Here is a 26,386-nt window from a genome sequence, read left to right on the forward strand (position 1 = left end):
AATTAACAATGCTTGTCTTTGTTATCCTAGGCCTAACATGGGCACCAATTATTTAAAAAAAATTGGCTTCTATACAATAGTGTCCCTTCTTAGGCACAAATTAAATTAGTATCGAACAGCTATTTACCTGCGATGCAGTGCCCGGGGCTATTCAATTACAGCCCGCGGCAGCCACTTAACGCGGATTTCTGTTCACCTCTTCCTGCGGCAGATTTACCACGTGAGAAAAAGGGCATTTAATTGAATAGCCTCGAGCGTAAAAGTCCAAAGCTATCCCCCTTTTCCCTGTGCTGTAAATGAATAAAGCTAATGAATCCGGCCCCAAAGTAGAAACATTCCCAGTGTTCTAGAGATATATTTTCATTACTTGGGAATTGTTTCCACATCATTAAGCCAATGAGCAGCTTGTAAAGTCGCCAATAACGTGCCCTGTCTCCTTCAGTCATTTCACCAGCAGCTCCCTGTGAGTGAGTTGAGAAGTACAGGAGTTGAGGGAGAAAGGATATCTCTCACGCCAGTCCCTTTAAACTCTCACACCAGTCCCTCTAAACTCTCACACCAGTCCCTCTACTGCAATACCACCGGCCATAGTTCTCCTTAGTACAGAAAACTGTCTTGTTGTTTTCTGCAATGATCATACCATGAGGATTTATGTAAACAGTATGGAAATAACTTTGATAGTGCTGTGATATGAGGAGTCTTATAATAAGAAAATAAGATAGGTTCTATAATTCCGGTGTCCCCCACCCATTGAAGTCATCACTCACAAAAAAATATAAAAAATGTCAACTAAAGGGCCATTTAACAAGTTAAATTAAGCTGCTAAGCACCACACACAAAATATTTTGTATTTACAATACTTGTAATAGCATTTGTTGTATTTTCCACACAAATTTACAACACTGCTGGCTCCCACTTTTCGTGCATCTCTATATACCTGCAGCACTTATCCGCTCTTCTCAATGTCATATTTCTCTTACTAAACTCACTTCTCGGCAGATTTCCTGTCTCTTCCCCACTAATATGTTCCTCCGCCTCACTACGTAGCACTGATCAACCCTAAGTTCTTCACAGCTCTCCCCCAAACAGCCTTCCCTGTTCCCCAACTACCTTCTTTCTTGCACTCCCTGCTCTGGCTCAAGGTCTCTCTTTACAATACCACCACTCATCTCATGCTGCCCAGCTAGGCTCCATCCCCTCCCCATAAGCACTTGTTGTACTTCATTTCGGCCACCGAAAGGTATATATATTATATAAAAGGATTGGATTATCTCAGCATGCTTATCTCTCCAGTGCCCGCCAGCTGCCCCTTTGCTTCAAGCACCCGTTATGAGGTAGTACTACCCTCTTTGGGAATCACTGGTTTAGACTGTTTTAGAGCATATCCTGCCAGGCCTGTACATCTAATGGAATATACTTCTATGTGCCTTGTAACACAGTATAGCATGGATACTGCAAAAGGTCTCTTTTTATTACATTCTCAATGTATTGTTATACTGTTCTTTATATGAGTAAATGCATATACTGTATTACATGTATATAACATCACTTCTTCTATAAACAAACATATCAGTACTAAAGTAGTTTTAAAACTTCTACACAAACAACATTTGGTTGAAGAGAACCTTATATGCTTCAAACGAGCCTAAGTTAAAATGTGATTTTTTACATTTGTAGTCAAATACAAAATACATCCGACAATAATTAACAAGCTGACAGTGAGGGTTGAGCTTCGAGGTGGTAGCACAGCTATTTATGAACATCTGATGTGTATGAAGCCGACTGTCATCAACAGGTTCATATTATGGTTACACATCCCTGCACTGAAAATGAGGGAATCAATGATGATGTATTAATCAGATATTGTCATATTGCAAACCAGTTGTAAACCAGTATCAGGGGAATTAAAAATGTATGATTTAAAAAGGGTTATTTAACCAGCTTTCAAATGAATATAAAAAAGGTTGATGCCTGCAGCTCAAATTATAAAGTGTTTTATGGCTATAAGTGGTTATGAACATTAAAATGTATTAGATAGAATTCCAAAAACAAAAGTATGCCCGTTCCTGCCACTGGACTTGTGACAGGATCATCTGTCAGTTTATCCACACACATCATTGAAGTCACTGTACGGTGAATGTGTGCGTGTTGAGTATGGAATGCCAGCGCACATATGACCAGCGGTAAGAATGCCGACGCCGGAATCCCGACTGGTATGCAACACTGACACCTGTAGGTAAGTTGTCTTACCCTTCCCCTAACCACACCCCTCCCCTCCCACAGTCTAACCCTAACGCTCCTCCCTGCAGCCTAACCCTAACCTCCCCCCCACAGACTAACCCTAACCTCCCCCTCCACAGACTAACCCTAACACTCCCCCCCGCAGCCTAACCCCCTAGTGCCTAATCCCTCTCCTAACCCTAATACTTACTATCGTTATGTCAGTGGTCGGGATGCTGGTGCCGGGATTCTGACCCCTGTCGGGATTCTGGCGCTGGCATTCTGCGAGCCGGTATCCCAACCGTCGGTATGCCATTTGCATCCAATGTGTACAATATAGTATGGTGTTGTTAAAGTTCCCCTTTTTTTCCTAGTAGTTTTGTGAGGCTCCGCCACTCCCTCCTCTTGGAACCTGGGACCGGCGCATGACCCCGGCTTCTGTGGACGGCATTGGTTGCAGCGCCTAGAAGCCCTGTAGGGCTACCTGAAAGACAGAGCAGCGGTCTGCAACCTTCTCACTGAAGTAGCAGATCTTACACGGGGGGGGGTGGGGGCTGCAACCCCTAGGTAAAATCCGCCACTGGAGGATTATATGGCTGCCATGGCACAAAAGTGTCTCTCCATTCAGATTCAGATTCATCTATGGCCTGGCCTCTAAAGCTGGGTACACACTTTACGATGTATCTTACAATATATACAGTATGGCACAGATTGTATAGTGTGTTGTTCATCGCATTGTCCTATCTGCAGTTCTGCATGGCAGGAAGGACGATGCTGTTTTTATATGCAGCATGTAATGACAAGTGGCGCCTTCGTACACTGGCTTGTGCAGTGTATATGGCGCACGCAATGTATCGTTACATCACATCGCATTGTCTCTGGGTCGCATTATCATATGGTGTGTACCCAGCTTAAGTCTAAGCTAGTCAGTCACCAGGATTCTTGGTGATCCCCTGATGACAGAGGAATTGAGGATTGGTGGGGTTTTATACTGTAAACATTAAGGGGTATATTAACTAAAGTGAGAGTTTTTAGAAGTGGCGATGTTGCCCATAGTAACCAATCAGATTCTAGCTATTATCTTCTAGAAGGTGCTATTTAAATGTTAAGTAGAATCTGATTGGTTTCCGTGGGCAACATCTCCATTTCTAAAAACTCTCACTTTAGTAAATATACCTAAAAGTCTCCCTGCCCTCTACATAATATTTTGCTACTCTCTCTGAATTTTCATGAGACGCCAGAATTATAATTTTCGCTATGATTTTCATCATCATGGTCTTATGGTTGTAAGGCAGCGATAACCCTATTCATAGCTCCACGACTTGCCCCTCCCACTGGATCTCAAATGATCTCCTGCAGAGATGACCGGGGATGTAGGTAGGTATGTTCTATACATATTATATGACTGTGGTTGCCATGATAATTTCCAGGGCTGTAACTAGGGTAGTGCGACCAGTGTCATCACACAGGGCACCGCAGGGCAGTGGGCGCTGTTTGGGCCTGACAATTATCATGTTTACTATCATTCTCACTTGTAGCTTTCTCTTCTTTTATCCCCAGCATCTATTGGCCTCCCCTATCTCTTCCCTGGCCCTTCCCCATGAGGCCATGGCCCTTTTTCAGGTGCACAATCTTATGTCCCTATTTAAAAAATGGGGGTGGGGGTGCGCCAATGATCTCTCTGGCACAGGGCACCAAAAGTCTAGTTACGGCTCTGATCATTTCATGGCACTTAGGGGGAGATGGAGCAATTAAATTGTTTTGGGCAACCATTAATTATCGCCATTGTTCTGCCCAAAAGTACAGGGTTTAGCCATAAGAAGTGGCTAAACCCACCTAAAGACCTGGATAGGGTGCCCAAACCATGGACTTTTCGCATATTTCTGCTTGCCACCTCAGGAGGATGCGAGCAGAAATGTCAGGACCAGTGACTCTCGCGCCCTGAGCAGATTGTTAATCCTTAATAGAGTGAAAACCCTAAGGAAAATGAAAAACTACATTTTTTATTCTTACTGGTCGAAGATATATTTAAAAAACAGATTTCAGTATTTCGGTATTGCACTTTGAAGTCATCTCAAGGTGGAAAACCTCCTTAGGCTCAACAATTTTTATTTTTTTTGTTTTACACCAACAAGCCATGTTTTAGGATATCCACATAAAGATACATTTATATATAGTACACAAGGAATTGAGGGCCTGATTCAGAGCCGGACGCTCTGACAGAGCGATCACTCTGAATCAGGGCCGGCCTTCTGATTTTTTAGAGCGGCCTCCTGGCCGCTCGCATAGCTGTGGGTAACCACCCACAGCTATAGCGAGCGGCCAGGAAGATGGTCGCGATGGTCAAGACCATCGTGCCCATCGGGCTTGCGACGAGACCCTTGTGGTAGGGTCTCTTTGCTGCAAGCCCAAGAGTACTTTCGGCTCTATCAGAGCCGAAAGCACTCCCACTGACATCACTTGTGATGTCAGTGGGGCCGGCCCCAGACGGTAGGCGTTCCCATAGGAACGCCTCCGTCTGGGCAGCCACGCCCCCGGCCCGCCCATCAAAGGGGGCGTGCTGTCACTCAACATCGGCAGCAGGCCCCCTTTGGTACGAGTCCCGGAGCGACGGTTTTCCCGTTGCTATCCGGGTCTCGCACATGTACACGACGGAGCCTGCTCCGTCGTGCGCATGCGCACTGGGCCACCATCCAGGGCTGGACTGGCCATCGGGCAGAAGGGCCGATGGCCAGATGGGCCGGTCTGGGCGAGCACAGGCTTACCCGACTGTGTTCCCTTGGTTATTTTCTATGCGCCGTGGCCGCATCATTGTGTAATGATGTCATGACGCGGCCGCGTCACGACGTCATTACGCGGGTGGTGGCCATGTGTGAAATCTGGGTGGGAGAGCGGGCGGCCATTATTCTGCCAGCTCCAGTGAGCTGGCTAACATGCTGACTGCCCGTTCTGTGCGGCCGCGTCATGACTTAGTGACATAATGACGCGGCCAGGTTAGAGGATGTGTGGTTGGGACTGAGTCCAGGGGTAATCTGGCTGGGCGCCAGGTAGTTTGGGGGCGACGAGGGCAGTAGTTACGCCACTCAGTGGCGGAACTCCCGTAACTATGGAGGGTGCAGGTGGTATGGTCGCACCCCCTGCACCCTCCATCTGCCAGGCGCCCGCTGAGTGTGTCACCAGCGGGCGCCCTGCTCCTATTCAAACCCCCAGTGGCAGCCGGAGGACGGAGCTCCCTCCGTCTTCTGGGTCCCACAGGGCACTATGGGAGTGACGTCATGACGTCACTCCCATAGTGCCGAGGAGCGGATGCCAGGGACAGAGCTCAGGAGTGAGCTCCGTCTTCCGGGTCCCGCAGAGCACTATAGGAGTGACGTCATGACGTCACTCCCATAGTGCCGAGGAGTGGACGCCGGGGTATGGACGGCAGCAGAACTGGAGCGGGGATAAAGGTGTTTTTTTTTTGTGTGTGTTTGTGTGCGCGCGGCGGAGGAGCAACTACAGGGGGCTCACTACTGGGGGCAACTACAGGGACTTACTATTGGGATCAGCTAGGTGCAACTACAGGGGGCTCACTACAGGGGACTTACTACTGGGGACAACTACAGGGGGCTCACTACTGGGGGCAACTACAGGGGACTCACTACTGGGGGCAACCACAGGGGGCTCACTACTGGGGGCAACTACTGGGTGCAACTACAGGGGGCTCACTACTTTGGGCAACTACTGGGCACAACTACAGGAGGCACAACTACAAGGGGCACTGCATATGGGCACAACTACAGGGGGCACTACTTTAATGGGCACTACTACAGGGGGCCCTGCATAATGGGCACTACTACAGGGGGGGGGGCAAAATTTATAGTTATGCCACTGCTAGACGCCATTGTGACAGCTCCTGTGAGCTGCTTGCAAGGCTTCCCAGGCACCTTGCTGAGGAGGGTGGAGACTGGAGAGTGTCACATGCTGCAGCGATGATGTCAGGACATGGCTGGCCCAGGTATAAAAAGCGCGGCGCATGCAGGAATCTGTGTGGATGCCATTTGTGTACCTCATAATCTGGTGACAGATGCCATCTGCAGATGCCAGGGTATTACTGTGTGTGGCATGTGTTATAAGGGGCATTATTGTGTGTGGCTGGCATACTGTATAAGGGGAAGTACTGTATAGCATAATGTATAAGGGACACTACTACTGCATGGCATAATGTATAAGGGTCATTTCTACTGTGGCATAACGTGAATGGGCTCTGGGTGGCATAACGTGAATGGCTCTACTGTGACGCAACGTGAAAAAGGGACACTACTGTGTGACAAAGTGAAAAAGGGACACTACTGTGTGACAAAGTGAAAAAGGGACACTACTGTGTGACATAACGTGACTACAGGACACTACTGTGTGACATAACATGATTGCTGACTCCCTGCTGCTTATTTTGAGAGCTATGATCGCTAATGCAGCATATACTTGTTCTGTATTCTATTGTACTGTAAGTCACTGGTTTCTTGTTAACTTATTTGTTTATGTACTTTGTAAGGCGCCGCGGAACACTTATGGCGCCATAGAAATAGAGGATAATAATAATGTGGCTAAGAGGCACTACTGTATGGCATAATTTGAATTGGGGGTACTACTATGTGGTAACGCGCCTTCCCAGCGAGACCACACCTGCTTCACCTGTTGTTTACAGCACAAACACTTTTATCAAAATGTGTAGTTACAGCTCTGCTTTGGTGGCACAGATGTTCAGCACCCATGCCCTAAAAAAATTCCTGCAGTGACCACTATCTAATCCTGTACAACTACTAAGCTAGGGCTTGGTCATTTGGGAAAATGTCTTCCCTTTTCTTTGTGTGTGACCTACACCAGTAATGTCTGACTATGGCACATATTGAATCCCATGCAGGATGAGCTCTGTTTAGGTAATACATTTTTAATACAGAGAATGATGTGTACTTGTATGTTGTTCTAATATTAATTATATTTGTAATAAAATAGACTAAGAAGTGGGAGGGACCAGTGACAGAAAGGGGAGGAGTCTATGCCCAGGTGCCCACGTGAGGTGGGCCTGTGTGCTCTTTAAATGCCAGGGCCTATTTGTAGTCCCAGTCCGGCCCTGCCACCATCGACCCTCTTGCGAGCGCATAGCACTCGCGAGCGTGTCTGAATCAGGCCCTGAGACCCTGATTCAGAGCCGGACGCTCTGAAAGAGCGCTCGCTCTGAATCTGGGCATTTTTTTTTTGTGCGGCCTCCTGGCCACTTGCATAGCTATGGGTGACCACCTACAGCTATAGCGAGCGGCCAGGATGATGGTCGCGATGGTCAACGCCTCCGTTTGGGAAGCCACCCCCCGGCCCGCCCACCAAACGGGGCAAGCTGTCACTCAACATCGACAGCTTGCCCCCTTTGGTGCGAGACCAGGAGCGACCTATTGCCCGTCGCTAGCCGGGTCTCGGGCATGCGCACGACGGAGCCAGCTCCGTCGTGCGCATATGCTGTGGGCCACCATAGACCCGGTTGAGAGCGCTCAGCGCTTGTGACTGGGTCTGAATCAGGCCCTGAGGGTCTGATTCAGAGCCGGACGCTCTTTGAGAGCGCTCGCTCTGAATCAGGGGGTCCCTGTTTTTTTTTAAAATGGCCTCCTGGCCGCTCGCTAAGCTGTGGGTGAACACCCACAGCTTTAGCGAGCAGCCAGGTGATGATCCAGGTGATGGACCTTCGGGGCTTTCGACGAGACCCTTGTGGTAGGGTCTCGTTCCCGCAAGCCCCAGTGAGCTTTCGGCTCTAATAGAGCCGGAAGCTCACCCACTGACATCATTCGTGATGTCAGTGGGGCCGCCCTCGTTTGGCCAGCCACTCCCCCTGCACGCCTCCAAAACGGGGCAAGCTGTCAATCACAATCGACAGCTGCCCTGCTTTGGTGCGAGACCCGTAGCGACGGAACGTCCATCGCTGGCCGGGTCTCGCGCATGCGCACGCCGGAGCCGGCTCCAGCGTGTACATGCGCAGTGGGGGACCATCGACCCGCTTTCGAGCGCTGTGCGCTCGCATGCGGGTCTGAATCAGGCCCTGGGATTGGTATGAATGACCGCTGGACCTATTTTCGGCGGTTCAAATCTCGACGCCAGAAGACCAGCAGCAGTGAAGATCCAAACAGGTAATTAAGGTAAGTATAACTAACCCTCTCCCCCCCCAACCATAACCCTCCCTTAGGGGCGTCTAACCCTAACCTCCCCCCCAAGTGCCTAAACCTAACCCCCATGTCCCCGCAGCCTAAACCTAACACACGGCAAAAGCTGTATGTATATTAATGAAATAAGATGAAAGTGTAACTATTCGTACTTTTAGTCACACTGACATCTTGCTCAATTTGGTAGAAACAAGTCCAGTAAGCTACACTAACACCGCAGACAATTCTAATGAACTAAATTACAATATAAGTAACAGTACAATAAAATAATAAATAATTTTCAGATACTGTACATGTGCAGGGAGGGTGTCATATGCTTCACACAACGCAGAAATCACAGTTACATAAGTGGATCCTTTCTCACAAGTGGTATAAATCTTACCGATACAATGAAAGTGCATTTGGTTATCGACTGACTTTTACACTCGTTTTCTAAATTAAATGACACTATTTTATATTTTAAGAGGGTATTTGTAATCTGAAGCCATTTGCAAACCTTTCCCTGAGAAACAGCTCATTCCAATACATAGGCTGGACTTTGGTGTGATATGCACCATGTGAGTGTAAGATAAAACAACAGTTATTCCATATTCCCTCTGCTATGATGAGAAAATCTGAATCCACTATGGATTCAGAGTTGGGAATAGAGTAAATCTGGGCAGTGACATCATGTGGGGGGTGCAGTGACAGGAGCCAAGTGCAGCAGTGTGACGGGATGTAGTTATGAGACCGGCGGCCCTGAATCCCGACAGTGTCATCCCAGCAAGGGATGCAACATAGGCATCGAATACCGACACCTATGTTAATCCCGACGCCGAAGGACGCCAGACCGATCGTCCTCCTGCCAGGTAAGTATGGGGGGAGGTTAGGGTTAAGCACCCCCCCTGGGAGACTTAGGTTTAGGGTGCGGGGAGGGGAGGTTAGGTTTAGGCACTCCTGGGGGGAGGTTAAAGTTAGGCACTAGGGGGGAGGTTAGGGTTAGGCACCCCTAAGGGAGGGTTGGAGTTAGAGGGAGAGGGGAGGGTTAGTATACTTACGGGCGCCCCGTCAGGATCTTCATCCGTCGGTCTCTCACTGTCGGGATTAGAACCGGCGGCTATTAAGCCGTCTGTATTTCAATCCCATTCCCAGTGTGATATTCTCCTACAGCACCTGGCTCCTGTCATAGAAGAGGAGCCAACAGTGCAGACTGCCCAGTCTTTGGGGGCAGCCCAGCATCTCAGGTGATCCCCAGGTTATCTGGATCCCCAGCAAGGCCATGCACCTTTATTTAAGCCACTCCCCCTTTTCAGCCAGGCGCACCACCGGCGTGCGGGACGTATCTAGAGTGCTCACCTGGTGTCACCAAACCCGGTGACGCCACTGAAGCTGGGTACACATTTGACAATTTCTTGGGCGATATGCCCGATTCTGACGTATCGGGCCAACATATCGTCCAAATCGTCTAGTGTGTACCCACTAGGTCGGCTGTTGCGTGCTTCAGTTTGGTCATCCCTACATGTAGCTCAACCTGACAATGTGACTGATGTCTCCCTGCAGCGGGATGTGGCAGGGGCCGAAATATTGTGCGGTCAGGCACCGGATCATTTAATGTGTACGGGCCGCCCGATATGTCGGCCTGTCAACGTGGGGGGGAGGGGTTGCCGGTCGCATCGCTGGGTACACATATCATTTAATGTGGATCTAGCTTAAGAAAGAGCAAGTGACTGTGCAACTTGGTAAAATCATGTTGCAGAGAGAATTAGATTTGCGAGGGCTGTGTCCAAACTGAAATCTAAATTGCAGTGTAATAATAAAGCTGTCCAGCAAACATAGCCAGAAATTAACCCACATGCACAAAAAAAATGTATATGTGTATTTGCACCCCTTGCATTGCAACATGTCTAGGTGCCCAGTTATTTGCTATTTCGTATGCTGGCCATACACCTGCACGATTTCGGGTCGATTGCCCGATTTTCGACGGGTCATAAGATGGATCTTGTGAAAATTGTGTATTTTTTAAGCAAGATACGATCCGATGCGCGCTCCCGCAGCTCCTATAATCGGATCTTATGATCAGATGTGCAGCCCATATGTTCCATCTTATCGTGTGCAGATCGTGCCTTTTATTTTGTTCATGCGATTCACTTTGCGGAAATTCAAGTCATTTCAATGACTGTTTCCCTTATGAGCCTGTGAGACACAGGATCGATCTTATGACAGATCCTGCGCTAAGAAAAACAACAAACATGCTGCCGGGACTGCCAGGGAGCTCCGGGGAGTCGTAGGGAAATCGTATGATGAATCTGATCTTATGCTGGTCGTGTAGGTGTATGGCCAGCATTACTCTATTCCATACATGCCAACTCTCCCTGATTGTCAGGAAGACTCCCTGAAATAGTAGCAATCTCCCTAAATCCCTGCAGAGTCTAGCAAACTCCCTCATTGCACCTTACCACATTATGAAGCTGATATATATATATATATACATTCAAATGGGATCACTATAATTTTCCTGCATTGATTGCAGGATGTAGCAGTATACGTCCACTCTAACTCTGCGCTCATAGGTGGTGCTTCACAATCTCCCTGAAATGCTTTTCCAAACGTAGGCAAGTATGCTCTATTGCCAAATCTGAATCAGGCCCTGATGTGGTCCCTTTGCTTGAAAGGTGTCTAACATTCATCTCTATACATACTTACCGATCTTATAGACGTTAAATCCAGGAGCAGCTCCGAGAGCTGCCGCAGGAGGCTGGTTTGGGGGACTGATGACACGGTTAGGCCCTGCCCCTTTCCCGGGAAAGTCTGCGATTCGCGGTCCCGTGAGAAGGGGGCAGGGCTAAATGATGCATATCGCGCCGTTTAGTCCTGACCCGTCCTTGCGGACCCACGAATTCCCTTTTAAATCTCCCCATCCTGCGGCTTCACTAGGAGGTGGGCAGGATGCAGGAGATATGACTACACTTCCAGGGGTGCGCGGGGTTACCCGAAAAATCGGTAGCCTCCCGCAACTTGTAGTAGTAACGGGAGTGTAGGGAAGTATGTCTCTATATCCTATCGCAGACAGATTACCTCATTCAGACAGGTAGCAGTAATGTAGGAAGAGGATGCCCTGTTGTGTGTACAAAGCAGCATGCAGCAACTCATATATAGACTCAGTGAATTGTGTATAGGGCTTGCTGTTTTTCTATGCTCTCTCCAAAGTCAAAAGTGGTAGGTCCTCTTTTGTGAATATGAAATCAGAAATGTATGTGCCTTTTTAAAACAATTACACATTTTCAAGGACATTGCAATATCAAGGTAAACAATATCAATGTTTTCAAATATGTCATGTTGACATGAATTCTTTGTGTCATATGTAAAGATGCTCGAAAATTTTTAATCAGTTTGAAATTCAATCGAGTTTGATCAGTTCAAAGTCCATGAACAAGTTTGCAACACACCCCAGTTCAAATTTACAGTTAGAAACTTGCAGTACAAGTTCCCCGTTTATAGCTTACGTCCTCACTTCACATAAGAGATTCACTGTTCGCACTTCACATAATAATTACAAGTACTTTAATGTCACTTTTAAATTTGAACTGTGAAGTTATGATTAGAGATGAGCTGTCTGGATTATCTTAAATCCGGACCGCTCTGAACTTTTTAATCAGAGCCGCATCCGAGTCCTGGCTCGGATTTCCCGCCAAGCTCAAATGTCAGATCAAGGCCGAACATCATTCTCCAAACGTCGGATTCACGCGGGTTTTGGATTCCATTGAAGGAACCGCGGCCGGGACTTGCCGTCAATCATTCCAGTCCACTCACGCTTCTGCATGCTGTGCTCTGCGGTGTCCAAGTGTGCTGCTGGGGCTGTGCCCATCTCTAAGGGGCTGTGCTGCTGGGGCTGTATCCATCTCTAAGGAGATGTGCTGCTGGGGCTGTGCCCATCTCTAAGGGGCTGTGCTGCTGGGGCTGTGCCCATCTCTAAGGGGCTGTGCTACTGGGGCTGTGTCCATCTCTAAGGGGCTGTGCCCATCTCTAAGGGGCTGTGCTGTTGGGGCTTTCGTCTCTAAGGGGGCTGTGCTGCTGGGGCTGTGTCCATCTCTAAGGGGCTGTGCTACTGGGGCTTTCATCTCTAAGGGGGCTGTGCTGCTGGGGCTGTGTCCATCTCTAAGGGGCTGTGCTACTGGGGCTGTGTCCATCTCTAAGGGGCTGTGCTACTGGGGCTGTGTCCATCTCTAAGGGGCTGTGCTACTGGGGCTGTGTCCATCTCTAAGGGGCTGTGCTACTGGGGCTGTGCCCATCTCTAAGGGGCTGTGCTGCTGGGGCTGTGTCCATCTCTAAGGGGCTGTGCTACTGGGGCTTTCATCTCTAAGGGGGCTGTGCTGCTGGGGCTTTCATCTCTAAGGGGGCTGTGCCCATCTCTAAGGGGCTGTGCTGCTGGGGCTGTGTCCATCTCTAAGGGGCTGTGCTGCTGGAGCTGTGTCCATCTCTAAGGGGCTGTGCTGCTGGGGCTGTGTCCATCTCTAAGGGGCTGTGCTGCTGGGGCTGTGTCCATCTCTAAGTGGCTGTGCTGCTGGGGCTGTGACCATCTCTAAGGGGCTGTGCTGCTGGGGCTGTGACCATCTCTAAGGGGGCTGTGCTGCTGGGGCTGTGACCATCTCTAAGGGGGCTGTGCTGCTGGGGCTCTGACCATCTCTAAGGGGGCTGTGCTGCTGGGGCTCTGACCATCTCTAAGGGGCTGTGCTGCATACATCCACAAGCTGACTGCTCATTGGCAGAACAACATCTCTCTCTGAGCAGGGGTGTCTTAAGAGAGGAGTGGGCCAGTGTGCGGTCTCTGTCCGGGGTCCCCTCCTCTCATTCCAGCAGTGCACTAAGCGCAGTAGACTCTAAGCACTAGCAGATTCTAGCGCTGGGCCAGAGTCTACTGTGCATGAGCAGGTCTCTGGAGAAATGGCGTGGCGTTTCCCCAGTGATTTGTGCAGTGCTGCTGCCATTGACGCAGGAATACGGGGAGGTAAGTATTGAAGAAATGGGTGCTGGGTGTGAGATGTGGGCACTGCACACCCTGTAAGCCAATGTCTCTGAGGATCAGTACCTGCCTGGCTCCTGGTTCAGTATCTGCTCCAGTATAGCAACCAATCAGATTCTAGCTATTATCTCAGTGGTCAGGGAACAGGGGTAAATTACCCCACATGGGGTAAAAATGAAATTCCTGGGGGTGATGGACGGACAGCCGGACATGCATATGAATCATTCTATAATATAGAATGATTCATATACATGCCCGGCTGTGCCACAGGGAGGCTCTAAGCCAGACGCCTGCTGACATGTTATTACCAGCAGGCGCCCGGCTCCTTCCCTGCAGCGCCGCGTTAGTCGGAGGCTGGAGTTCTCTTCTGAACTCCAGCTTCCGGCTCTCTCCATGTGCACTATAGTCCCGAGGAGCAGCCGGGCGGACAGGAGCGGGGATTAAGGTAAGTGTTTTTTGGGTTTTTTTTTGTACAAGCAGCACTACAGGGGCATTATATGGGGGCACTACTACAGGGGCATTATATTGGGGCACTACTATATAATTTCCTTCCTTTCAAATCAAGGGGGTAACGTCGGCGTGTCTAAATATATTTTGTGGTAAAAGGTAAAAAAGTTCCCTGACCCCTGTATTATCTAGACGGTGTTAATTAGAATCTGATTAGTTGCTATGGGCAACTTCTAAAAACCTGCACTTTAGTAAATATACCCCTTATAGTGCTCCACATAAAAGGCCACTTTCTTTTATTCTTGATTAACAATGTGCAATATTCAGCCAGGCCAGTGACCTAAATTGTCACATCCTACAAAAATAGATCTATTGTAGAAAACTAGGTACCTGATTACGCAAGGAGCAAATAAAATAAGTAGCAATTGTTCCTTGGCAAAACTATGTTGCACAGCAGATGGGGTAGATTTAAAATGTTCAGAGAGATTTAAAGTTGGGAAGGGTTGTGTCCAATCTTAATTCTCCAATCTTAATTCTAAATTTAGGTGTAAAAACAAAGCTGCCCAGTATTTACTTGCTACATGCAGAAAGTATTTTCCATGCATGCAAAAAAGAAATGTATTTGTACCTTTCCACTAAAATATGTTTGTTTTTTTCAGGAGCAAATTTCTTCTTGTTGGCTTTTTTTATTTTTTATTTGCTCCTAACTCTGGATCAGACACTTTGGGCAATATTCAATTTGGGAGCGAAAAGTCCATGCTGGACTTTTTGCTCCACATCGGAGGTTTTGCAGGAATAAAGTATCGGGCGCGCGCTCGCTTTATCCCCGCATTCAATTAGGATCCAGTGAAAACGGGAGCTTGCGGAAAGGTACGTATCGCAAAAATTTGGGAATTTTCGGGAATTCTTCCTAGGACCCCCCTAAAGATGTCCTGTCATGTGGGTCACTATGGGTACCCCTGTTTTTCCATGCTGAAGCTAATTAAGGGTTTTAAATAGCCGCGACAGGTGCTTTTTTGCGCCTGTGAAGAAGTGATGAAGAATAGCACATAGGTTTTTGTTTTTTGTTTTTTAAATAACTATGGCCATCAAATTTGGGGTACGTGAAAATGGGTGCAAGCATATTTTTAAGTCCCTAAAGTGCATTTTTTAAATTATTCAAAAATGCAACTGCCGCTACTACCCGCAATGAAGAAAACTTGGGAACCCCTCTGGTAACTATTTCGCCACTTTAGATTTTGTCCCCCATATTTATTTTTTTTACCCCAAAATTCAAGTTTTTTTAAAACTTGTTTTGACACAGAATATTTTTAAGGGACACTCCCAGGGGTGCAGGCTACTATTTTTAAGCCTGCACCCCTAAACCTCAATTCTGCACTTTTTTTAGCCATGTAAAACATGGTGAAAAGTTATCCCCATTTTTAACAAAGGCTTTTCGCACCGGCAAAAAGTCTTTCAAATTGAATATGGGGATAATGCAAACAGGTAAAAATGACATCATATGCAATAAATTATCGCCGATAACGGGTTTTCGCTTCAAACTGAATACTGCCCTTAATCTAAAACCTCAATCAGGGCCGGACTGGACTAAAAATCAGCCCTGGCATTTAAAGCATACAGACCCACCTTAGCGACAGCGTCTTGCTCCTGAAGTCCTCCTCTTGGCTGCTTGAGAGGCTCCCAGTACTGAGCATCAAGGACTGACTCAGCACCTCCTATTAGCCTGCAACCACACACTACACAAATCTGTTTAACTGCAGTGGTGTAAGCTAAGAATTACAGCTGGCTTATATATAGTTAGAATTACAAGGCTTACTACACAGGAGCAAATAGTTCATGTGTAAAGTGTCTGACTGCAATACTTCAGGTATCTTGATTAAGGTATAAACAGTGTGTATTTTAAATACAAAGATAATTGAAATTAAAGTTATTCATTTTATATATTCCCTGTTCCTTGGGGCGAAGGGGTTGCCTAGAAAAGTTCACGTGCCTGAAAAAAATTTAACAATCACAGAGAGACTGTGCTGGGTATGCCGGCCTTGTGTCTGTGAGGCCACACCCACTCCCGTCATGCTGGGAGCTTGCCCAGCGCTCTGTGAACTGCTGGGCAGCTCTCAAGCCTCTCCCATCACAGTGTGGTTAAAGCGAGAATGTGCGTGTCATCCATTACTGCTGCTCAGAGTGTAACAGTGTTGTCCCCCCAGAAAACTTGAGAGAAAACAGACATGCTTCAGGCTAGCAAGTCTAGCCTGAGCAGGTCCGAGTTACCCAGAAACATGCACAGATCTATGAGATCCATGAATGTTTCTGTGTGTTTAAAAAAAGTAAACAGTAAAAACAAAACAAAAAAAATTAAGTGGCCCCTCGTCCACCCCACCCTCACCTGAATAACCAGCCCCGGGCTCTGTTAGCCAGTTCTGGTTGTAGAAATACAGGGGACAAAACGAATAAGGGTCTCCTAGATTTTCCATAACTGGTACTGGACTCTTTCTAGTGGGGGTGTAATGCCACAGCCGGGGAACCCTTTTACCGCCCCCACCCCCGGCCAAAGCATTATACCTGCCCGCTTGTCAGCCCAGGACACGGATCCATGGTGAGGTGGAGACCCCCCCAATAAAGGTGTTCCCCCTCTCCAGGGCACCTTAGGTCTGGGCTGATAGCCCGGGGCTATACCCAGCACCCCTGGCCAGTGGGTGCCGGGTTGATTGTGCAAAATGTTTTAATTAATAATATTGTCTTTTACTGGAGAAATAGAGGTCCCAGCAAGCCTCGCATGCTGGTATTTGAAGAAACCACAAGTACCAGCATGTGGGGCATTAAGCGCTCACTGGTACCCCTAGTTCACCTGCAAAATAAATAGTAAAACAAAGACAAGACTCACACACTGTGAAAGTTACATTTTATTTAAACATACATTCACACTCACACTCACGCATACTAACCATTAATCCCTGTAGCCATTCATGTTCACTTGTCCTGTAGCATCCACAACACCTGTAAAAAGAAATTCCATACTCACCTATTGCTATTGTAGATCACGTCCTCTTCGATCCAACTAGGCATCCAAAGGGTTAAAAATTAAAAAACGAGCATGCGAAACCAGGCCGGACAGGAGGAAGTGTGTGTGTTTACACATACACTTCCTCCGCGCAAATGAACCAGACTCGCGTGACTCCTGTCATTACAGGCGCTGCCAGCCAATCAATGGGCGTCTCCGTAGGAGCTGCCCGCTGATTGGCTCTGAGCAGTCAGCCTGTCTGTCAAATGTTCCCCCATAGACTTTAATGGTGGGAAAGTGCCATTGAAATCTATGGTGGGACCGCTACATTGTAGCCTATAATGGGAACCGCAAGGTTAATAGAGGTGAATGTAAAATACATTTAAATACAGACAGAAATAGAATATTAAAGTACATAATAAATTCAATTAAATCAAATGGAAATCATTCCTGCCATGGTCCGAATTCAATTATAAATGACAACCTGTTAATAGACGTTAACAACTTCATATAAAATAGCTGCCACACAAATGGTTATATACATTTAGTGGGAGGGTACCAGATGCAATTAGGCAATCAGAAGCAGCGCCTTTGTCTTCATCATGACTGCAGATTTTACACCAGGGTTCAGCACCCATTAGAGAATCTCCTCCTGACAAGTGCATAAGCATCTGACTATAGTTTTATTTAAAGGGAAGACTGCGCCAGTGGAACATAAAGCAAAAGAAAATCAGATAACATTCAAAACAGAGGAATGGCTATATTCAACAAAATGTATTCCTAAACATGTATACAGTCAAAAATAACACTCAAAATAATGATAGCAGCATAGTACAAGATAAAAAAATATATATAAAAAAAAAAGCCACAAAGATAGTGGAAAAAAGGTCTTTTGACTAATCACGTGTAGGCAGGGGTGTATCTATAATGAGTGCAGGGTGTGCGGGGAACACGGGCCCCTGGGTCCAGGGGGGCCCCGCACCGCACACCCTACACCCATAATATTACTTACCTCTCCGGAGTCCCACATCGGGGTGGGGGTCTGGCGCTGTAACACGACTGGAAAATGGCCTCGGCTGCCATTTTCCCATTGTTTGTGCATGCGCAGTACAGGGAAAATGGCCGCCGCGCCCATTTTCCCGGTGACCTGTCCATACACTATAGACTTTGGACACACTCTAGTGCCCAGAGTTTATAACTCCGGTGCTGGCCGCGCACAGCTCAGTGCGCTGCTGGCCGCCGGGCAGAGAGGAGGGGGCCCGTGTCGGAAACTGCACACGGGCCCCCTCCTCTCTAGAAACGCCCCTGCGTGTAGGGTAGTAAAACATCGGGGACTCCTGTAAATAGTATACAACAATTCGTAGATGATCAAGTCTCCTTAGGGCAGGGGTCAGGGAACTTTTTTAACTTTTACCCCAAAATATATTTAGATACGCCGACGTTGCCCCCTTGATTTGAAAGGAAGGATATCATATAGTAGTGCCCCCATATAATGCCCCTGTAGTAGTGCCCCCATAGTTATGCCCCTGTAGTAGTGCCCCTATATAATGCCCCTGTAGTGCCGCTTGTACAAAAAAAAACCACTTACCTTAATCCCCGCCTCTGCATCTGCCGCCGTCCTGTCCGCCCGGCTGCTCATCGGAACTATGGGAGAGACGTCATGACGTCTCTCCCATAGTGCGCATGGAGAGAGCCAGAAACGCGGCGCTGCAGGGAAGGAGCCGGGCGCCCGCTGATAACAGTCATATGCCCAATGGTACCTGCACGAAGCGAGCGCTGGCTTCTCTGCCAGAGAAGCCAGCGCTCGCTTCGTGCAGGTACCGTTGGGCATATGACTCTACGGGGGATCAACAGAGAAAAAGTAACTAAAAACCTCTCTTTGTTGGTATAGCGCCACTTGGTGGTCAAACGTATTATATTGTGTCACGTATTTATGTACTTTGTAAGGCGCTGCGGAACACTTGTAGCGCCATATAAATAAACGATAATAATAATAATAATAATAAACAGAACATACATAACACTAACCAGAAAGTAACAAGTTCCGGCATGTACTTCTACCAAACTACCAAAAAAACAAATATTGTTATTAACACCACAATATTTACCTCTCAGGACATGACATCATGTGATTTTGGCTTGAAACATGTCACATGGTGTAACCAGGGCCGGTGCCAGGGTATTCAGTGCCCCCATGCAAACTATAAATGTGCCCTCCTTCCCATTCTTCTATAAAGGGACAGAGCACGTTGCAAAAAGGGACGTGGTCTCACACGAGAGGAGCATGGTCACAAAATAGTACCCCCAATTCAAATTATGCCACACAGTAGCACAATCTTATTCACATTATACCACACATAGCGCCCCTGATGAACTTTACACCACATAGGAGTGTCCCTTATTCACGTTACTTCACACAGTAGTGCCCCTTATACACAATACCCACAGTAGTAGTGCCCCTTATACACATAACACCCACAGTAGTAGTGCCTCTTATGCCCACAGCAGTAGTGCCTCTTATACACATAATTCCCACAGCAGTAGTGCCCCATATACAATGCCCACAGCAGTAGTGCCCCTTACACACATAGTGCCCACAGTAGTAGTGCCCCTTTATACACATATAGCCCACAGTAGCAGTGCCCCTTATACAATGCCCACAGCAGTAGTGCAGCTTATACACATAATGCCCACAGCAGTAGTGCCCCTTACACATAATGTCCACAGCAGTAGTGTCCCTTACACATAATGCCCACAGTAGTAGTATCCCTTATACATAATGCCCACAGCAGTAGTATCCCTTATACATAATGCCCACAGCAGTAGTGCCCCTTATACAATGCCCACAGTAGTAGTGCAGCTTATACACATAATGTCCACAGCAGTAGTGCCCCTTACACATAATGCCCACAGTAGTAGTGTCCCTTACACATAATGCCCACAGTATCAGTGTCCCTTATACATAATGCCCACAGCAGTAGTGCCCCTTACACATAATGCCCACAGTAGTAGCGTCCCTTACACATAATGCCCACAGTGGTAGTGTCCCTTATACATAATGCCCACAGCAGTAGAGCCCCTTACACATAATGCTCACAGTAGTAGTACCGCTTATACAATGGCCACAGCAGTAGTGCCCCTTACACATAATGCCAACAGCAGTAGTGCCCCTTACAGAGAATGCCCACAGTAGTAGTGCCCACAGTGAATACTGGTTCAGCCCACAAAATGGCTGATTCAACAGTGTGTTGCTGCCCATTTCAGTTTAAGTGAAGCAAAAGCTGTTCTGTTTTATCTGAACAGTATGCAATACTGGCACCTTTGTCGGATATCATTTTCAATTGTTATAACTAGTTCTGGAAACAGGATGAAAGCAGTGAAATCATTAAAGAAATTAATAAAATAAGGTTAGAAGACTTGTCCAGAAAATAGAAGATACTATAAATCTCATATCAACCTGTAACTTTAGGTGAGTACTGGCACCTTTTTTTCTGAGTACCAGTATCCTGTTTCATAGAAAAAAAGCCTGAGCAAAAAAAGAACAAGATAATTTGAAGCTTAAGTTAGGTACATACACACAATACAGATATATCTGCAGATGATGGTTGTTCATACACATCCATCATCTGTAATCTGGCAGCGGCCTCTGCAGCAAGTGTATGGGTGGTCGGCTGACCGCCTGTACACAAAGCACAATGCCCCAATTTATCTGCAGATATATATCTGCAGATATATTGGGCATCGGCTGTGAAGCGCAGCCATTGCGACATGTCTGTGAATGACGACGTTCACAGTCATATCACAGGGGCCTATCCATTAGCAGATAAATTTGAACAATGAACGATTTATCGTTCAGTCGTTCAATTTATCTGCTAATGGATAGGCTCTGAATTATAAACATGAGGTAAAAATAAATAAACTGAATAAGTGACAGAATTTCAATCATTTAGTGTTTAAGTCATCCCCTCTAAACCCTGGCACCCTAAGTTATCCTGATGGTAATGTGGAACCTGTGCACTATGCTCTCTCCCCAGCCACTGACCTCTGACCTCATTATTAGTAATAGTGAAGTCTCATACCTTGACTTAAAAGCCGTGTCACACTGTCAGTGTAGAGAGCACTTTCCCAGATTGGCTTCCTTTACACCTCCTACTGGTGTAAGCTCTGGAGCAAGCCAACCCAGGTAAGTGCATAGCTCATATATTAAATGCTCCTTCCCTCAGGTGAACTAGGTCACAGAGGCTTACCTTTTTTATTTCTAACTACATAGTACATAATAAAGCCATTAAAAAACATTAAGCTAACCTTGAAAAAGATTTGCTTTATGGATTTTATCCTTAAGAACAAAAATGAACAGAAATGTTTGCAAATTATCTTATTGTGAATTGGAAAATAAACATTTTGAAAACAGTAAACAAGGTAGGAGAGAGAGTCAGCCTGGAGTTTCTCTGCATGCATTTACACCAATCAGCCATAACAATAAAGCCACTAACAGGTGAAGTGAATAATGTTAATTATCCCATGACAATGGCACCTGTCATATGTTAAGCAGCAAGTGAAGTGTTCTTTAAATAAAAATGGGCATGCCTAATGTTCTGAGCAACTTTGACAAGGGCCTTATTGTGATGGCTAGACAATTGGGTCAGAACATCTCCAAAACAGAAGCTCTTACGGGGTATGCCCGGTATGCAGTGGTTAGTACCTAACAAAAGTGATCCAAGGGAGGACAACTGGTAAACCGGCATCAGGGTCATGGGCGCCCAAGACTCATTGATGCACGTGGTGGAGCAAAGGCTAGTCCATCAAGTCTGATCCCACAGAAGAGCTACTGTACAAATTGCTGAAAAAGGTCATGCTAGCTATGTCAGAACACACAGTGCATCACAGTTTGCTACGTATGGGCTGGGTAGCCACACACTGGTCAGGGTGCCCATGCTGACCACTGTCCACCGCCAAAAATACCTACAATGGGCACGTGAGCATCAAAACTGGACTAGGGAGCAATGGAAGAAAGGTGGCCTGGTCTTAAGAATACCTGATGGCAGCGGCCTCTTTCAGCAGGATAATGCGCCCTGCCCCACTGCAAAAAAATTGTTCAGGAATGGTTTGAGAAACATGACAAAGAGTTCAAGGTGTTGACTTGGCTTCCAATTTCCCCACATCTCAATTCAATCAAGCATCTTTTGGATGTGCTGGAAAAACAAGTCCAAGCCATGGAGGCCCCACCTCGCAGTTTACAGAACTTAAAGGATCTGCTAACATCTTGGTGCCAGATACCACAGGACACCTTCAGAGGTCTTCTGGCGTCAATGTCTTGATTGTTCAGAGCTGTTTTGGTGGCACGAGGGCGACCTACACAATATTAGGCAGGTGGTTTTAATGTTATGGCTGATGGGTGTATATTTTTGCACACTTTTATCCACTAGCCTTTGTCACCAATATGAGACTTGGCAAATAAAGTAGAAAGTTAGGGCCCCATTTATTAACAAAGCATAACCCCTTAAGGCGCTCGCAAAAGGGGTTATGACTTCCTTTCTGGATTTAACAAACAGCGGTAATCTAAGATTACCGCTGTATGTCACAGCATCGCTCTTGCCATCTTTAGATGTCGAGATTGATGCAGTCCCCATTGCGAAGTGTTCCAGGCACTGCCAGGTCCCCGTTTCATGAACATGCGCAGACGGACCGTCGCTCATGCGCCAGCAGCCCAGCGGAGGACCTCGCCGAGGAGGACTTCACTGGACCTCTCCAGAGGAGTACGTATTAGTAAATTCCAGTGGATTTTTCGTTTGTATCACAGTGACACTAAATGAAAAATTGCGCTGGCGTTTACCTTCATTGATAAAAGGGTGCTATTGCAAGGAGCTAAGGATTATAGGCTAAACATCAATGCCTTTAAAACTTTTTTTTAACAGACATCCAAATGATAATTATTGTAATAGACTACTATTAGCTTTAGGTTGCAATGAGACAATGTTACATAATAGTAGATATCAGACATGAAACAACAACTTTACAGATCTAGCAAGCGACATAGTGGTTAAGGACAGCCCCATAATTAATTCCACCCTAGGTCACGGACCTGTTGCTCTTAGTGTTTTCTCTTAACTACCATGTATTTTCCACTTTCATTGAGTTGTCATCTGTCATAATCAAGACAAAAAAATGCTCTATAAAATCAGACATTCCCAAACAAATGTGTTTTCACTCTGTGCTATGGGGTCTAGAAAATAATGTGATTGTCAACACATTGCATAATGGAAGATGTTGGGTCACAAAATACCTGTACATTGGAAAAATAAAAATCTGTTAAATTTGCCCAGTACAGAGACATGAGATCTGCTAGTTGCAAATTGCTTTTCAACAGAAAGCAATCGTTAAACTGAAGTAGAAAAAGGCCTTAAACAGACCCTCTTAAAAACTGAAACAAAATTGTTCTACATGCTTAATGGGAAATATATCTGGAGTGATACAGAACACATAACATGGGACATCAACTTAAATGAAATAATAAAGAACCACATTTGCCACATATTTATTTATGATAAATACAGACTAATACCTAATGCTATCAGTTGTGTTATGATTTATTTATTTATTACCAGTTATTTATATAGCGCACACATATTCCACAGCGCTTTACAGAGAATATTTGTCCATTCACATCAGTCCCTGCCCCAGTGGAGCTTACAATCTGTATTCCCTACCACATCTGCACACACATACACACTAGGGTTGTTTTTTTTTTCGTGTGTGTTGGAAGCCAATTAACCTACCAGTATATTTTTCGAGTGTGGGAGGAAACCGGAGTACCCGGAGGAAACCCACGCAAGCACAGGGAGAATATACAAACTCCACACAGGTAGGGCCGTGGTGGGAATCGAACCCACGACCTCAGTGCTGTGAGGCAGTAATGCTAACCATTACACCATCTATGATGTCCATTAGGTCTCTTAGCAAGGAAAATTAAATATGTCTTCTAACAGAAACTATGTTTTACATTTAGGTCAAAGGTACCTGTACTATGCCTAATGTCATTTATTCATCCTTAACTTCTACTCCTAGCATCTGTATACATAAGCCATGTTTGTGCAACAGATCCAGGGACCACCTGGCTCAAATGTCTTTTATCAAAAGTTAGAGCTAAGGCATAAGTCACTGTATTGACTGACCTGAGTTTCAATGTACAGCTTAGAATACTAGAGTAATATTAAACAGACAGCAATATAATACAATAACATTGTTACAATAAAGATCTTGAGAGCAAACTCAAACCGAACTCAATGGCACTTGGAGGGTCTGTGAAAATAGGAAGAAGGAATCCCTAATTACTTATTGTATATCACTTCTCTTAGGAGGTTAGAATTCTAAAAAAAAATCAATTACAGATACATCTCTATCTAGTAACATTAGTAAACCATAGCTAATTATTATAAACATGACACCAGACTTTAAAGCAGATTAAAGGGCCTAGCTTGGCCAGGTCTATCTCTCACTCTATATAATGGTATACAGTATTATATTGTTCTTGTATTATCTGTGCCTATGTGCGATGCAACTCCCCAGCCTGCTATACAGTGATTGGTGCCATAGTGAAATATAATAAATGCATAACACTAGCATCTTTGTACAATGCAGAAAGCCTTATAACATCTATCTGTAACAATTCAGCAATAATGTATGGCAGCAGGTGTGGGCTGGGGGAGAAGAAGGAGGACGGAGGGGATACAGGAGCACTGCACAAGTCTGTTACAAGCACCTTTGCGACCACCTGCAGAATGCGCAGGCTCACTCCATTTCACTGCAGCTGCTTAATTTATGGCACTGCACACCAAGCAGGGGATATAAACAAACCCACTGCAAGCAAGAAAGATAGGGGGATGGGATGAAATGAAAGATAAAAAATCGCCCCAGTGGGTGCAGAGGAACAACCCAAATAACACTTTGCACCGCAGTACTGGCCGGCAAAGTAGTCAGTGTTACAAGAAATGCTCAGTAAAGAAGAAGACAGTGATGGTAATAACACAAGTAGCCAATGCTGACAATAGCGAGGTTTCATGCAGATGCCCCAAGGTAATCTCCTACCTCCAATGTCCTGATTTCTTTCTGTGTCAAGTCGTTGGAGGTGGCACACTTGGTCCTGAGCCCCTCCAGGTTAGAGATGCTGATATCTATCATGTTTTGTACCAACTCGCACTGCTGCAGGGCTTTCTGCAAACTCAGAGGCTGATCGTCGCTGCTGGGCACATTTTCTTCATCCATTTCTCCCCTTTGCTCTGCAGTCACCCTTTTCTTCCCACCCCCCTCCCCCCACCCCCCCCCCACCCCCAGAAATAATATTAATACAAAAATGAGCTGTATCCCTACTCTAACCTTCTCCCACTGGTCCACCCCACCCACCCCTCTGCTTCCTCCCACTACCCCAGTCTTCAGCACAGGTGCATGGATAGGGCAGCCTGTGTGCACAGAGCACGCATCAAATCTACACCCTGCACACTAGCTTACTCTTCCATCTGCCTCCATTAGAGTGAGTGCTCCTCGGTGCCTCCAACCGAGATGCTGTATCACACGAGCACCAGGCAGCGGTGCTGATGCTGCCAACAGCCGGAAATAAATAAATATGTATGCGTGCACAGGCTCTGTCTGCAAAGCTTCCAACAGAAACAAATAATACTACAAATAATAAAAAATAACTGTAATAATATCAGTGAGTGTTCATCTCTTCACAACACCTGCACGGCATGTCGGTGCTTGCAGGAGCTCACAGTTGCACTTAGCAGGGTGCTTTCTTTATTAATATTTTGTTGCTGCAGGATGCCCTTTTTATTATTAATAATTACTCTTAGTGATGTGTGCATGTGCTGACCCTTAGGGTGATTGCTGCATGAAATTGCTGGAGCCGGTGCCTGCTGCTGCCCGTACTGCTGCTGCTGCATCCCCTCCTGCCTCTCTCTGCACCGACATCTTGCCTGTCAATCATGCGCGCCCTGGACTCGGATGGAAGGAGGGGGCGGAGTTAGGGAGATAGGAGCATGAACGCGCACTCACAGGAGGACCAATGCTGGGTGTAGTTGAGAGCTGTGTGTGCTCTTTCCCGTACTTGACTTTAGATACCATTGTGTAGTACTATAAATAAAACCAATAATAATAAAAGCTACTTTAGATGTAGTGTGATGTCGCAATTTGAGAATATTGTGCTTTTGTCTTCTAACTGTATTAAATAAATTTTTCTGTCCAGTGAAGTAACTTGGTTTTTGTTGATTCAGTTATCATTAACCCTGTTTAATTCATACAAACAAATAGATGCAAAAAGCAATCCTATCGGCCGGATGTATCATCCAGGACATGCAGGGACGTGGGCTCCGAAAGGAGCCCGTCCCTACAATGTCTCCAGGGAGCTGCCGACCAGTGGACTGCACATGTACTTCCGCCATACCACGCGAGGGTTCCGGCGGATCCCTCCACTGGCTAACTGCGCGGTGTAGCCCATAGGCTACAGCGGTTAACGTCATCTTCAGATGGCATTAGCTGCGG

General features: G+C 46.4%; 1 protein-coding gene across 2 annotated transcripts in view; it reads right to left on the reverse strand.

The window, feature by feature from the left end:
* Positions 1–25,114, reverse strand: part of KSR2 (kinase suppressor of ras 2) — a 534,326-nt gene extending 509,212 nt beyond the window's left edge. For both annotated transcript variants that reach the window (XM_088449103.1, XM_088449104.1), the window contains exon 1: positions 24,938–25,114. In XM_088449103.1, the coding sequence (XP_088305229.1) occupies positions 24,938–25,114 (177 nt within the window). The remainder of the gene's footprint in view (positions 1–24,937) is intronic.
* Between the last annotated feature and the right edge of the window lie 1,272 nt (positions 25,115–26,386).

The sequence above is a fragment of the Taudactylus pleione genome, unplaced genomic scaffold (assembly GCF_031769625.1).
Source record: "Taudactylus pleione unplaced genomic scaffold, aTauple2 ptg000479l, whole genome shotgun sequence".
Lineage (NCBI taxonomy): Eukaryota > Metazoa > Chordata > Amphibia > Anura > Myobatrachidae > Taudactylus > Taudactylus pleione.